Source organism: Hippoglossus hippoglossus, chromosome 7 (assembly GCF_009819705.1).
Source record: "Hippoglossus hippoglossus isolate fHipHip1 chromosome 7, fHipHip1.pri, whole genome shotgun sequence".
Taxonomy (NCBI): Eukaryota; Metazoa; Chordata; class Actinopteri; order Pleuronectiformes; family Pleuronectidae; genus Hippoglossus; species Hippoglossus hippoglossus.
In genome coordinates, this window is record NC_047157.1 from 2540604 (window position 1) to 2556740 (window position 16137).

The 16137-nt window shown below is 40.4% G+C and overlaps 1 protein-coding gene across 3 annotated transcripts in view; it reads right to left on the bottom strand.

The window, feature by feature from the left end:
* The window catches only part of prkcz (protein kinase C, zeta), a 138042-nt gene that overhangs the window by 36394 nt on the left and 85511 nt on the right, over positions 1 to 16137 (bottom strand). For all 3 annotated transcript variants that reach the window (XR_004614505.1, XM_034591436.1, XM_034591437.1), the window contains 4 exons: positions 12428 to 12483; positions 12044 to 12238; positions 4116 to 4213; positions 1906 to 1992 (listed from right to left, as the gene is read on the bottom strand). Coding sequence is in view for 2 of the 3 variants with exons in the window: in XM_034591436.1 (XP_034447327.1) it covers positions 1906 to 1992; positions 4116 to 4213; positions 12044 to 12238; positions 12428 to 12483 (436 nt within the window). In the remaining variant the exon portion in view is untranslated. The remainder of the gene's footprint in view (positions 1 to 1905; positions 1993 to 4115; positions 4214 to 12043; positions 12239 to 12427; positions 12484 to 16137) is intronic.

The window sequence follows — 16137 nt, forward strand, 5'->3', positions numbered from 1 at the left end:
TCAATGTAGTTTCAAAAATATACCAATAAACAAGATTTTAACCAAACACGACCGTCATCCTGATGTGAGTGTGTGAAACCATGAACCTAAATTGAATCCATATAATGTTTAGACTTCCTGTATATATTCTCACACTACATATTCCATTTATATGTTGTTTCTCTGTCATTTATATTTTGTATAGCTCCTTGCATTTATAAGTATTGCATGTTTACTTATTGTTACTTTACTGACACAGCAGATTTCCCTGTTGTGGGACTAATAAAGGATTATCTTATCTTATCTTATCTTAATGTGTGGTGAGACAGAGTGAATATTACTATCTATTTTAATTCCCCTATGCCTACTTCCTTCTGTGGCATACTTTCATGTGGTGAATGTAAAGACCAATGCAGCCTCTAGGGGGTGCTTATGTGGCCTGTTTAAATGATGAGAAATGTTCAGCACACGGTCAGTGATCAGATCGCATCAGATCTGTTCACCTCTAACCGGTCAGTTCTGAGGTGTTGTTGACTTACGCTCCACAGAAACATATTTTAAGTCAACATTAGCCTTTACAGCCTATTGCTTTGCCAGTGATGAGATGTACTTGGTTTGTATCTGTGGTGAGTCAGTGGCATGTTTCCTCTGCATGTGTAGGTTGTGTGTTTTCTGTCTCTGGGAGATAAGCCTTCATTAACACTGATGAGCGTCTCTCTGTCTGCCTGCTGTAAATCCACGATTGTCAAACACTGAGGGAGACACTGTGGTGGAGAGGATGTTTGACGGAGGAATCACAAATCCCACATCGCTCCCCCACGTTCTCACTGTGACAGGCCTCATTGTGCACTCTTGTTTCACTGCTGGCATCAGACTGATGGAAGGTGCGTCCTATCAGCCGCACCATCCACCGCCCACCGGCCCGCCTCCCCCACTGCGCGGGGGAATGCAGCAGGGCTCTCGGTAAGAGCACTGCTCATGAATATGTACAATCATTATGAGTGATTAACATGCTGCTTTGCATATGTGCAGCCACTGTCTCCAGAATACAGATTGCAGGGGCCGATTGGGGCCCAACAGTGCCTCTCTAAATTACTAAGCCTTTGATCCAGCATTTATCAGAGCCGCAGTTGGAGTGCCCTGTAAGTAGACAGGCACAATGAATTATGGGTGCTCATTATATTTCTCAGAGGTGGAGAAAAACGTGTTAAGTTCAATTCTGTCTGTAGTGCCGCGTCCGTGAGGAGCTGCTACTTCAAACTTCGGTTGAAGCACAAGTTTGTGAAGATGCTGTTGAGGAACATTTCAGACTGAGTGCAAAGAAGGTGAATACAAAAGTATCTGCAGCCATGCACACACACACACACACACACACACACACACACACACACACACACACACACACACACACACACACACACACACACACACACACTCTCACTCCAGCTGTCCCACACCACAAAACACAAGCTGCTTTCATGAGACTGAGGCTTTTTGTTCTGACCAAAAGACAACAACTACAATGCAGTGCACACACTCTGCCCTTTCACATAAATACATCATGTGAAATACAAAGAAACCCATCTGGAGGAAGTTCAATCAGTCAGCCCAAATTGCATAGATGTGTTTCCTGTGCAGCCAGCTGACTGTGCCATGTCAACTTAACCAAAATCCACTTATAAATCCACCCGCTCTCTATGTCATGTCCTGGTCATGCAGCTTAAAACTGGAGGCCTCACAGTACTGCGTCCAAGTGGTCCTGATATTTTCTAATTGTGTGTATATTTGAGAGCAGCCAAAGGAAAAACTGTATGTTTCTATGAAAGTAACACTGTTACAGACTACTGTATCTAAATATAGATCCTTAAATTATGGACTGGGAGCTTCTAATCGTGTAAACAGATGTTCTAACACCTGGATGTTTACCTGGCATGTTCTTCTGGGAGCTTCCTTTGTCGTTGCATATGAAACATCAAGTCCCCGCCGTTCACATACTCAATCACCAGAAATAACCTGAAAACCAGAGCATGATGGGAAAACCCTCAGAATACCATGGATACTGTGAGTAGAGTTTTAAAAAATGAGGAAAATATAGATACATGACAACATATCCTGCAGATAAGATGTAATCACATGTAAAAAGGGACATGTGCGTATGTCTCTTTAATTTAAATGAATCTGTTTGTTGAAAAGACATATTCTTTAAAATACAATTCTAACAAAAGACATGTACTGACTCATACTTCTCTATAATGATGCTACAGAAGCAATGCTAAAGGGTATGAGGCTAACATTCTTTTTTTCCCCAGAGATTACCATTACCCATTACAGAGACCAAAACCAGGAGATGAATTTTCCTACAAACAATTATTGTCTTTGTGGCCTGATATAACACATGTTTGTGTGCCACACATTGAAATGTTGCATTTAGGTCACACATACGTTTTTGTTTCATTTCGATAAAAATGGCCTATGCTGTTTTTCGTGACTATGTTTCCATCTCACACATACGTCACTGAGCTCGGTCAACTTCGTGGTTCAGAGTTTACACTCTTCTTCTGGTTTGATGAGCTCAGGGGAATAAACTGCATTTGCTGTGTTCAATGCATGTTCAGTGTTCACCACATTGTTTGATTTGTGTATGTTTTTATAGTTTTTGGACATAATTTTGAGAAGATGCAGTACTGGAAATGGGAAGCTTTGCCCACAAGTATTTTATAAAGCAGCCAAGGTTTTGGTCTTTAGACCTTCATCACGTCAAATATTTGACAAAAACGATTCTCAAAATGAATCATGACATCACACCTGTGATTTTTCATGCATATAAAAACTGAGGGTAAATCACTGCCTGAAGCAACCAGGAGCTCTACTACTAAGTTCTTTGTCAAACTCTCACACTGGTGGAGGCCTAGTGACTCAAAGCTCTTCCTTTCATATGAAATGTCAGAAGACCAATTTGGCAAACCTACTAAGACCAGGAGAGACAGAGGAACTGGGCCAGTGGACCATTTGCCAGATCAGAACTGTGAGTGAGGCATCGATTTTTGTGCCGGTCCGTAGTATATTACTCCTTTGAGAAGGAGGGGGATTTTCCCCTTAATTGCAGTGCTGGAGTCTTACTGTGATCTCTAGTTGTGTTAATTGTCCATTTGTGGTAACGTTCTTCTTGTGCTTTATTATAAAGTTTATGCTTTGTTGCAATTCCTAAATTAATCTTGCTTTCCTTTCATGAAGTAGATTTGTTAAATAAAACTTTAATTTGCACCTTTAAATCTGTTTCCATATTCAAATTTTTCACCATGGCCAAAATTATTTACATTGTTACCCCCACTTCCCTGTGAACAGTCAGGGAACGTAAGAATTGGGTTATGTTGATGTTCTGGCTGTACGTGTTCCTGTTCTGTGTCCCTGTTTTTCTCTCGTCTCTCCTCTAGCTCCACCCTGAATAAACCCATCAGTCATCAATGAGGTGCACCTCGCCAGTTAATTGAGGTTCTTTTAAAATGTTGTGTGTCAGGATCAGAAGAGAGGCCTCCAGTGTGGGGACCACTGGTTTAACTGGGGCTTTTCACATTCAGATTTGAACATCGTGTGTATTGTGTCATTTGATGTTTATAAATCTCATGGTTTGGGCTGTTTTAACGGCTTTCTGTTGTTGATTTGTCAGTGATGCTCAGTGATCTTACATGTTGTTTGCCCCATAGGGCCACACAATCGTTGGGCCTAACAAATATTTTCAATACACAACAATCAGGGCCAAACAATTTCATAATAAAGATGTTAGAAAATGTGAAGAAAAAAAAAAATTATAAGGCTCTCAGTCTCTTTTTGACAAATGAACACCTACTATATTAGAAGGTGAACAGTCCTGACATTATCATATGATGTATTATTGACAATTTCAATAAGTATATTATCATTATACAGTAGACACCTTATATCAAACATTTGCTAAATAAACAGCACTCAGCAGGAGAAATGTATTCCCGTGGGATTTGTCTATGATAATCAAGAAAGACTTCATCACCAACCTCCTCCATTAATGAAGAGCAGAGCAGCATCAGAAAGTAATAATTCACAGTACTGAAAACCACTGTCAGGTGCTGAGGTCAGTGTCAGCCTTATCACGCTCTTACCGACTCTCTGTCTGGAAGCAGGAGTGGAGGCCTACTAAGAATGGATTGGTGGACGCCTGCTCAAACACATGCTTCTCTGTCTGCACCCAGTCAATATCCTGCAGAGATGAGGGGAGACACACAGAGACAGAGACGGCACAAAGAAAAGATAATGTATTAGCAATCAATTTGTCTGATCGATACACATTCTCAGACAGAGATAGAGACAGACCGCACCACAGATGAAAAATATAGTCAGAGCAGAGAGTTCTCCTCTCAATCAGGATTATCTTGAGACTCTTTGGTTCCTTGGGCTGTCCCAGTTAAGTGGGTGGACCTTGGATGGTTCGCCAAAAGATAACCAAGCAGCATGAAAGCCTGTCTTAAGAACCATCCACCAGTTAGTCATTGACATGAATGAAGACTCAACATAACTTATTTGATATGACGTCCAGAGAGAGCTGTTTTTTATTACCCTATGTGTTGAAAATGTGAAATATAAAAGGACAACATTGAAGAACATTTTCCTCAAAGCCACCTCCATAAGGGCATTTGACCATCCAGATATTTGGACACAGACATTGTGAGTTACCTCATCTATTTTAATCAGAGGAGCTCTCAAAGGGCACAGCGCTAACTTCTGAGTACTTATTGTTTAAGTTTGGGCATGGTGGTGTTAGCGTGCTAATGTTTTTGGTGAAGGGTGAATTGAGCAGATCAGCTGCAGCTGCTGAACGTGAGCGCAGGACTGAACGACGCTCATGTTTTACAGCACCTTAGAGTGAAAGATTTTACTTCCCCCTAACAAAATTTTACACTTTTAGAGTGAATATTCCCTATGACGTCGTGCTGTTGTAGCTCAGAATTAGCATGTTTCAGCTTTTTGGACAAGGACAGTTTGGTTTTATTTTTTGTCAACAAGCTAATTTAGTTGCTTGGTGTTTGAACTTTGTTTGGTTCAGCTGAAAATTGTTGTTTCTTAAAATTGACCTTGACTGTGTCTGTAATGTCCACTTGAGACCCTGTAGGTTTCAAAAGGTAAGAACAAGATATTGGAAGATATGAGTGTGAACTAGTTTATTTTAATCTGACAAAATAAGCCTAAACAATTCCATTTGTACCAGTGGTGTAACTCTATATGATATATTATAGGATTATTAGTATTATGATTACTGATATATTAACATGTAAATTAAGATTATTCTCATATCTCCTTTTTAAATCAGATGTCACAAAGTGCTTCACAATAAAAGACATGAAAAACAGGGATGATATAAAAGTGCTTTTCATTTCACTTGTGGATATAATTGCTCACACCTCAGTTTTAGAGGTGTCAGTGTTCAGCCTGAGGCCAGGGTGTTTTATGCTGATTCAAAGTGTCATTAAGTTGATGATAGTTCATGTTTTATGTGCGCTACAACAGAGTCTGTGTCTAGATTTTGAGCCCCCCATGCTGCGCTCCAACACCATATTGTTAATTTATAACACCACAATAAAGACACCATTCTGAGGGCATGATACCAAATTCCTTCAGGTTAACTAATTACTGGAGGAATTTAGAATAATGTGGAACACACCATCACAACACATCTGTTGGTCATCTCAGCTACTTCAGTAGTTTGTAGTCAGTCTGTGGAAAGCCCGAACAAGCTTCCTTTGATGTGAGGCGTGAGACCACTGCAGGATTAATAATTAAATTACTGTGCATGGATATCGCCATGAATAAATAAAAATGGGATGTTCAATCAAACACTGGTAGAACAAGTAGATTTCCACAAATCTGTCTTATTAGGGCTAATTTGTTATTGAGCCCAATGTGTTTTGTTCTTCGGCTGTCTTTAAGTGTGAATTGTGGAAAAGAAAGATGAGAAGCTGATGAGGGAAGTGGAGGCGTGATCTGTATCTTCATGGATTCGTTGTGCAGATGCTGGATGATGTGGTCGCTCTGGTCAGTGATCCTTCTCTGGCTACAGAAGCCCACAGGACTGTGGAGTGCTTTTTTTAAGGATTTACAGGAGTTGAGCAATAGTGCCATCTGGTGGCATTACATACCAACAACATAGCAAAGTCAACAGGATTCAGCACTCTTGGTCTTTAATCACTCTCGTGTAACTTTGATTTTTTTTTTAAAATAAACATTCTAAAGGTGCAGTACCCACAAAGCACATTGTGATGGCTTTAGCATATGAAGGGAAGTAGATTAATACACTAACTTCACCTTTCTGTTCTACTTGCACTCAAGTATATACAGGAAAGCAAGTAAGTGGGCATCTTTCCTCCAACCCATTACAGGTGAATACAGTTTTGTTTGTGGCGCTCACTGTGCTGGAAAATCACATTTACATAAAAACATCATCTGCAGATCATTCTGGATAACCCAAAGAACACACAGGCTTCATGGTGGCTGTGAAACAGACTGATTCTTAAAACCTGGACTGATAAAACCAAAGCCATCTGCATTCCAAAAATAATTATGCCTTTATGTATTTCAATTACATATTAAATATCCATGCAAGTGTCTAAGTGTGAATAAATCTAATCAATTGAGAGTAATTGAATATAGTTAAACTTATACATAAATATATACATTAAAAACACTAATAGTATTTAATAAATTAAAATTCAAGTTATTTGATTTATTCACACTAACTTAACATAATAGAAAAAACTTGATTAAATGTGACCCATTACATTAAAGGTATGTAATAAAGGATGGAATGGAAAGGTGATATGTAATTCAAATACATAAAGTCACTGTTTTCGGCATCATTATTTTTTTTAATGTGCATGACTGGATTTCACTCCAGCTATGTTAAAATGGGTCAGTGTAATTTGGGTGAACTGACCGTTTAGTAAACTAAACATGGAGTTGTGTTGTAACAGTTCTTCTTCGTGCACACTTAAAAATTAAGAAGGGAGCCCCACACTGAGCCAGCTCCATTTACATGAATAATAAATAATACATGTGAAAGATATGTATGTTTCCTGCATACATAAGAGCATTATGCAGACATTCCCTTTCTGAATTTCATGTCATGTTCATCTGGTCATTCATCACTGCAAAGGCAACGTTGTTTCCGGATTTTTATCATCTCCGGTGAGTCACCCACTCACTTACTGCCGCTTCCTCCTAAGCCCCTTTTTTTACAATTCGTAAGCTCTTTGCCACTTTTGTATCATTTCCACCCCCACTCCGTCTTTATCCCCCTTGTCCCACTTCTTTTTCCCTCATTCCTTTCAGAAGCTACTACCAGTTTCTGACTCTCTCCTCTTTGCTCACTCCTGCTTTTCTCCTCCCCATACACCCTTCACTGTTCTATTTCCACCCTGAACTTTGAATTATACTTCCATCCCTCCGTTCGTCTCTGATCACTCTCAGACCTGTTACATGGTCCAGCAGTTCTCAATCCCTGCCTGCGGGACCCAGAGTCTTTCTGCTTTTCTTTAGGACCGGCTCATCAGGGACTGCTCCACACTTGGACCGCAAGGTCAAAGCAATTAAATATACAAAAGCAGAAATCCTTTAAGTCTAAGAACATGTACTGAAAGTGTAATTCAAAAGGTATTTAAAATTCACTCCTCATCCATGAAACACTCACTGATTTCACTTTAACCTACCCTGGACCAGAGCAGAACATTGCACACCATCAATTTCTGTGTCCTCCACCCCACAGTGCAACACACACTGTCTCAGTGTATCATGTCATCTGAAGTCCACAGCACAAATCAGAGACAGCAAACAGACATAACAATTTGTGCTGTACAGAAGCTGGGATGCGTCAGTGTGGAGAGGGGATGTGATTAAACTGCTGCACTGGAGCAAAGAAGGTTTTAGATGGTTTGGGATTTACAAAGACTAGTGCTGTGCCCCTTCATGTCTGTTTGTCATGTTGTGTTCTCCCGTCCTGTGTTTATGCTCTGGAGCTACTTCAGAATTATTCCTTGTCATTAGTGAGTCCTCCTCAAACAATTATAAAATATACTGTCACTTTGTATTGTTTGTGTGCTGGACATTGTGTACAGAGCTATTTATAAACAGTCTATGATGCAAAGTAAAAATAAAATAACATCCTCCCGGGATTATCTGCAATAAAGATTTTAATCGTCATTTTTTTTCATAAAATGAAACTGAATTTGCTTTATTACTGTTATTACTGTTATTACTTAACTGATGTTATTTTTTCATACATTTGCATGTTGGCTATTTTAGAGGTCTGTGAAACAACTGACAAAATCTTCAGACCCAATAAAGAGCATTACAGCTACAAGATTAACTTTGCACTTTCACTTTGAAGACAAATTGCTAAACAGAAAGTGATTCTAGGAAAGTTGCTGCCATGACGGATATCAGCACCAGAGACACCCGTCGATGAAAACAATAAAATTATCAAAATCATCTGGCAGGACAGATATTATTGGCTTTATTGTTCATTCGAGGACGTAGAAGAGGACATGTTCAACTTGGTCCACCCCTATTGGTCCCTTGTATATTCAAGTTTTATCAATATTGAAAGTAACACGTGTCCAAATTGTACCACACTCGGCACTGCACATTCTCTGGCAAATTACAATAGACATGCCAAGTATGTCACCTTGCCCCCTGTCTAGCTCTAGACAATCCACAGGTAAAAACAGTGGAAGTACCTCAGGTTGCACACAAATAATCAGCGTTGTAGTAACAACCCCCCCCCCCCCCCCCCCCCCCCAAAAAAAAACAGCACTTTCCAGTCGCTATACTCTTCCTTTTCAAATCCACTTCTGAACACGCAGCACCACAATACCAAGATCACCTTTGTGTCTATGAGTTGAACATGTTTCTACTTTAATGGATGTTTTGAAAGATGGTTCGGATTTTGGCAAAAATGAAATGACGCACATTTGAGTCTTTCAGTTTTAGTTCCTCTTCCATACAAATTGCTTGAGGTAATCTGGAGATTATGCTTGGTTGGTTTATTCATAACCTGTGTGATTTTGTAACTGCCTAGTTTCTTGACCTTTGTTGTCGCGATGTCCTTGTGTTTGCAGACAACAGCCATTATACTTTGGTGAGTAAAATCTCAAAAATAAATGGAAACAAGTCCGAGACCTTTACGTCCGTGCACAGCGGGAAAAAAGACACTTCAGCTGGCAAAGCAATTTCATCAATCACTGGTCCACTGAGACCAATTTTTCACAAAATAATATGGTAAGTGTCTACCTACCGATAACGTACCAAAGCTGTAATCACAATTTTCATATGCTAACGCCAGCAACAACTGTTTTTTAGTTTAGGAGCTAAAATGCTAAAAATCTTACACGTGTCAGATATCAACATTCACATTGCGTGCCATGTGTTAACTTGAAACTCTTGTTGCCAAATGAAGAGGACATCAGCTCTGGTGAAAATAGTAACCTCCTCGAGTGTCGCCATGTACATTGTTTACATCATGCAAATCCAGAAGTTCTATAGTCTAATTTCTCCGGTGTGCCCTCTAGTGGTATCCTCCGGTAACATGCGTAGTACATCGACAAGTATGTAAACAACTACGTTAATGACGCAGCCAGTTGTCTATGCGAACGCGTGTTTAAACAGCCAGTGTATTTTTCCCTGGCTAAGTTTAAGCTGAAGTGTCTCTCTCTGGAAACTCAAACTCAAAACAATGTCTCTAAAATGCAGTTCTGTGTGTACACACACATACACATATATATATATAGATATATATACACTACCGTTCAAAAGTTTGGGGTCACCCAGACAATTTCGTGTTTTCCATGAAAATTCACACTTTTATTTATCAAATGAGTTGCAAAATGAATAGAAAATATAGTCAAGACATTGACAAGGTTAGAAATAATGATTTTTATTTGAAATATTAATTTTGTTCTTCAAACTTTGCTTTCGTCACAGAATGCTCCATTTGCAGCAGTTACAGCATTGCAGACCTTTGGCATTCTAGCTGTTAATTTGTTGAGGTAATCTGTAGAAATGTCACCCCACGCTTCCTGAAGCACCTCCCACAAGTTGGATTGGCTTGATGGGCACTTCTTGCGTACCATACGGTCAAGCTGCTCCCACAACAGCTCAATGGGGTTGAGATCTGGTGACTGCGCTGGCCACTCCATTACAGACAGCATACCAGCTGCCTGCTTCTTCCCTAAATAGTTCTTGCATAATTTGGAGGTGTGCTTTGGGTCATTGTCCTGTTGTAGGAGGAAATTGGCTCCAATCAAGCGCTGTCCACAGGGTATGGCATGGCGTTGCAAAATGGAGTGATAGCCTTCCTTATTTAAAATCCCTTTTACCTTGTACAAATCTCCCACTTTACCAGCACCAAAGCAGCCCCAGACCATCACATTACCTCCACCATGCTTGACAGATGGCGTCAGGCACTCTTCCAGCATCTTTTCACCTGTTCTGCGTCTCACAGATGTTCTTCTGTGTGATCCAAACACCTCAAACTTTGATTCGTCTGTCCATAACACTTTATTCCAATCTTCCTCTGTCCAATGTCTGTGTTCTTTTGCCCATATCAATCTTTTCTTTTTATTGGCCAGTCTCAGATATGACTTTTTCTTTGCCACTCTGCCTAGAAGGCCAGCATCCCGGAGTCGCCTCTTCACTGTAGACGTTGACACTGGCGTTTTGCGGGTACCATTTAAAGAAGCTGCCAGTTGAGGACCTGTGAGGCGTCTATTTCTCAAACTAGAGACTCTAATATATTTGTCTTCTTGCTGAGTTGTGCACCGGGGCCTCCCACTTCTCTTTCTACTGTGGTTAGAGCCCGTTTGTGCTGTTCTCTGAAGGGAGTAGTACACACCGTTGTAGGAAATTTTCAGTTTCTTCGCAATTTCTCGCATGGAATAGCCTTCATTTCTAAGAACAAGAATAGACTGGCGAGTTTCACATGAAAGTTCTCTTTTTCTGGCCATTTTGAGAGTATAATCGAACCCACAAATGTGATGCTCCAGATACTCAACTAGCTCAAAGGAAGGCCAGTTCTATAGCTTCTCTCACCAGCAAAACAGTTTTCAGCTGTGCTAACATAATTGCACAAGGGTTTTCAAGGGTTTTCTAATCATCCATTAGTCTTCTAAGGCGATTAGCAAACACAATGTACCTTAGAACACTGGAGTGATAGTTGCTGGAAATGGGCCTCTATACACCTATGTAGATATTTCATTAAAAACCAGACGTTTCCACCTAGAATAGTCATTTACCACATTAACAATGTATAGAGTGTATTTCTGATTAACTTAATGTTATCTTCATTGAAAAAAACAGTGCTTTTCTTTGAAAAATAAGGAAATTTCTAAGTGACCCCAAACTTTTGAACGGTAGTGTATATATACATGGTCGCCCTGAGCTGATTGCACTGCTGGTACAGGTTGATGGTGCTGAAACTGAAGCAACAAACCACTCTGCTGGCAAAGACAGCTGTGGTTTGGCCTCCAGGAAACTCCAGAGGGAAGAAGCTTCTTCATACAACATATCTGTCACAACAGTGTGTGTGTGTGTGTGTGTGTGTGTGTGTGTGTGTGTGTGTGTGTGTGTGTGTGTGTGTGTGTGAGACAGACAGGGCTGAAGCAGCCATGTCTGAGGACATGGCGTTATGAGCCATGTTCAACTCATAAATGTAATTGTTTTATAAATGTGGTAATAAATGCGATATTAAAACCAGCATTACTGTATTTCATTGATTGTAGTCAATTGTAGTCATGCTATTTAGTTTACTGCTCAAAAAACACATTGAAGTGTGCAGTGTCACTTTGAGTGTTTCAACGGCTGAAGGCTCATTTGAATGAAAAAGGTGAAGACATCTTGGCTTGACACAAGAACAGAAATGGTTCATTATGACGTCATCTACAGGTGTATCCATGATCACACTCTGGAGCTGATCTGGTCTGTTTGTCAGTCTGATTATGTCCCTGTCTCACATCCTTGACATCATTTGTGTACTGAAGTGTCTCACCTCGTCATCGTGGACCAGCTCCTTCTTCACCACCTTCATTGCGTACACCTGCTCATTCTTCTTTAGCCGAACCAGCAGCACCTTGGCGTAGCTGCCGCGGCCGATCACTCGGATCAGGTCAAAGTCTCCCAGCCCGAGAGCCAGGCCCTGGGACAGCTTAATGCCATCAATGCCATCCACTACTGCTTTGATTTCCTGAGGGGGGTAGAGGAGTTTTACTTCGACATTCAAGCCGAAGGATGAACAAGTAAAAATGCTTTTAAAATTATATAAAATAAAAATCGTATTCCCAAATATGTAACACGAGTATTACATTAACTGAGCTTGTGACTGCAGTCAAAACAAAGACTATCCAATAAATGAATGACTCGGAGCCCTTCTCACCTCAGTATCTGCATCATCTGTTTTATCCACCGTACAGTTGTGTGGTAAAAAGGGTACTGCAATAAACAGATACACGGAGTCAGTGAGTTATGACCATTTGTAGACAGATAATGTAACAGAAATGAAGCCGTACTTATAGGTTTAGCATGTTGTTAAATTTCCAGCCAGTAGAGGGAGATAGAGTACAGAGAATAAGGTCTGTGTCCACAGGAAACACCAAACTAGGTCAATCCACAGGGGGTCTCAGCACATCTCCTGCCAGGGACCCCCAAACAGTCCAGCACATCAGTCCACAGTCTCCTCATAATAGGATTTACGACTCTGTTCTCTGCGATCCATCAGAGAGCATTAATGTACTTAGATAACAGTTGACTTACAGTTATGTAAGTGACGACAGTGAATGTGAGGTGAAGCGACCAGGGTCTCAACAAAGTAACCACTTTATTAGTCATTCACTTGTAACACAAACACACTATAGTTTAAAGATTAAATCACCAAACTTATTGCACATCTAAAATTGCATGTTAGGTCTGTGACTTTGTGTTATACTGAAGATTGTGGATTTGACAAATAACACTTAATCGTGACAGTATAACAGCAAGTCAGTTAAATTTCCGGAATATCAATCTGTGCATTTAGGAAGCACAACTGATAATGAATCAGTTTCATCTGCTTTGGTGCAAATGAAAGTGACAACAGGTGCAATGAAGAGGCAAAAGCAAGACAATCCCCAAAAAGAGAATGGTTTTGCATGTGTTGGCCACAGACAGCTGCTCTCTAATTATCCTTCCTGACTGATTCTTCTTTAGTTTTGTGTTCTGCTAGTGTCCTTACTGCTAGGTTCACTATGGTAGCATGAGGCGGTACCTGCAGCCCAATCAGGTTGCACAGGTAGTCAAGCTCCTCCAGAATGGCACATCCATACGTCGCAAGAAGGTTTGCTGTGTCTCCCAGCTCAGTCTCAAGAGCATGGAGGAGATACCAGGAGACAGTTACACAAGGAGAGCTTGACAGGGACTTAGAAGGGTATCAACCCAGCAGCAGGACCTGTATCTGCTCCTGCCAGAGCCCTACAAAATGTTTCTGACCAAACTGTCAGAAACAGACTCCATGAGGGTGGCATGAGGGCCTGACCTCCTTTAGTGGTACCTGTGCTCACAGCCCAGCACCGTGCAGCTCGATTGGCATTTGCCAGAGAACGGCTGGTCCGGCACTGTCCTGTTCTCTTCACACTGAGCACATGTGACCGCGGAAAAAGAGTCTGGAGAAGCTGTTGTGAACGTTACGCAGCCTGTAACATCATCCAGCATGACCGGTTTGGCGGTGGGTCAGTGATGGTCTGGGGAGGCATATCCTTGGAGGGTCACACAGACCTCCATGTCATAGCCAACCAGGATAAAATCCTCAGAGAGATTACCAGACCTTAAGCTGGTGCAGTGGGCCCCGGGTTCCTCCTGGTGCAGGACAATGCCTCATGTGGCCAGAGTGTATAGGCAGTTCCTTGTGACGAAGGCATTGATGTCGCAAAGTACCGCCACAGACTGTGCAGGAGCTCACTGATGCCCTGATCCAGGTCTGGGAGGAGATCCCCTAGGACACCATCCACCAACTCATCAGGACCAGGCCCAGACGTTGTCTGGTGTGCATACAGGCACGTGGGGGCCATACACAGTACTGAGTCACATTATGAGTTGCTGTGATAAAAGTCGTGCAAGTTGGATCACCCTGTGAATTCAGTTTTTTTCTTAGATTTTTCAGTATGATTTTGAATCCAGCCCTCAATGGGTTAATAATTTTGGTTTCCATTGACCGTTGTTACATCATTTTGTTCTCAACAAATTATAGAATGTACATCAGTAAAGATTCGTACATCAAGATCTGATGTGTGATTTTGAGTAATGTATGACATAAAGCAAATGTGAACGCCAACCATGTCAAGGGTTTTGTAAATTTACAAGAAAAAAAGTATTTTTACAAGAATAAAGTCATAATTCAACAAAAAACTGTCATATTATTACAATAATAAATTCTTAATTATTGAGAAAAAGTAAATATTCATATAAGTTAAATGTAAAAAGATGTATAAATGTATTGACATTCCCTATGGGCAGTCAATATATCACATTTACAGGGATGTGGGGTCACCTTGACCTTTGACCTCCAGGCATCAAAATCTAATCAGTTTATCCTTGAGTCAAAGTGAATTTTTATTCCAAATTTGAAGAAATTCTCTCAAGGCATTCTTGAGGTAATCGCGTTCAAGAGAATGGGAGGAGGAGAAAAATTTGCAGCAAGGAGAACTCGCGCTTATCGCAGTCTCCCTCTGGATCCAAACGTATCATTTATACTGTAGTATTCTATTGATACTTTATTCTCGTAAATTTACAACTCTTATTAGATTACGACTTCTTTAAAACGTATTAGTTTTTTCTCATAATATTACAACTTAATTCTTGTATATTAAAAAAAAATTCACGACTTTATTCTTGTAAATTCATGACTTTTTTCTAGTAATTTTGCTACTTTTTTCTTGAAATCTCATATATTTTCTCCCTTTAAGTAACACCTGTAATCCATATGTCGAACCTGTGCTGTCAGTAGATATTAATGGACACAGGTTCATGTCCCTCTGCATGTGGAGCTATCATTGTAAATAGCCTCATGTAGCAGCATTACTGTTTACTGGATTGTGTGCCATGTTAGCTGCCAGTTGTCTATCAAAGGTGTCCTGTGCTAATTTTTGTTTACATGTATAAGTAGTAATTAACATCTAAACAGTTAGTCTGAAATGGCCTTTAATCATTGAGTCGACAAGAATTTAGAAAACTGCAAAATCATTGTCGATTACAAGGGTTGATGACAAACTTGTGATCTGCCACCTGAGCATTTTTACTAAACAAAAAACTCAACCAATATCCTGACCTCTCCACAGGGCTGTGTTAGCAATGCTGCACCTTTATCATTCTGCTATATAAGAAAAAACAACAACAATTACATTGTCTCTATCTGCAAAATAATGTTCGGGGGAACTTGTTTTAATGGAACATTTGCACGTTGGGAGGTGATCACTGTTTCCCCACAGAGAAAATGCCACCAAAACAGTAAAAGACTAATCAACTGAGTAACGGCAAGATCCAAATAAATGTCAAAAGTGGCCATTTACAGTGTGCAGGCTACAGCTCTGAGATTGCTCTCATTATTGTTTCCTCTAGTGCAGTGTATTTTGAGAAAGGTAATATGCTGGAAGTAGAAGGGGAACAGAATGTTGCCTGATGCTCACAGACTGCACCTGGCGATACAGACTAATGACGAGATACCTAATGATCTGCCATAGGTCTGCTCTGAGCTGGAACTTTCTTTATTTTTACAATTGATTGCCACCTTGTACCTGTGAATTCTGTTGCAATTTATTTTTTTATTTTTTTATTTTTTTTACACCTTTATTATGACAGAGACAAGAAATGTCGGGGGAATGACCTGACATAACCTGCTGCTCAGGGGAAGTTTGTCCATGTGTTTGCTCCCTCACCATTCGGTTATCGGGACACTCGTAACTGCGAATTCTTCCAGAATACAAACAGTGAACAGCCCTGAAAGGTTTGACATGGTCCCAGCAGCAGCCATGTTTTTCTATTCTGATAAAAGTTTACCCACTCAAGCTTTAAGCAATGGAGGAATTTAAACGTATGTCCGAGTATGATGGCTCCTGA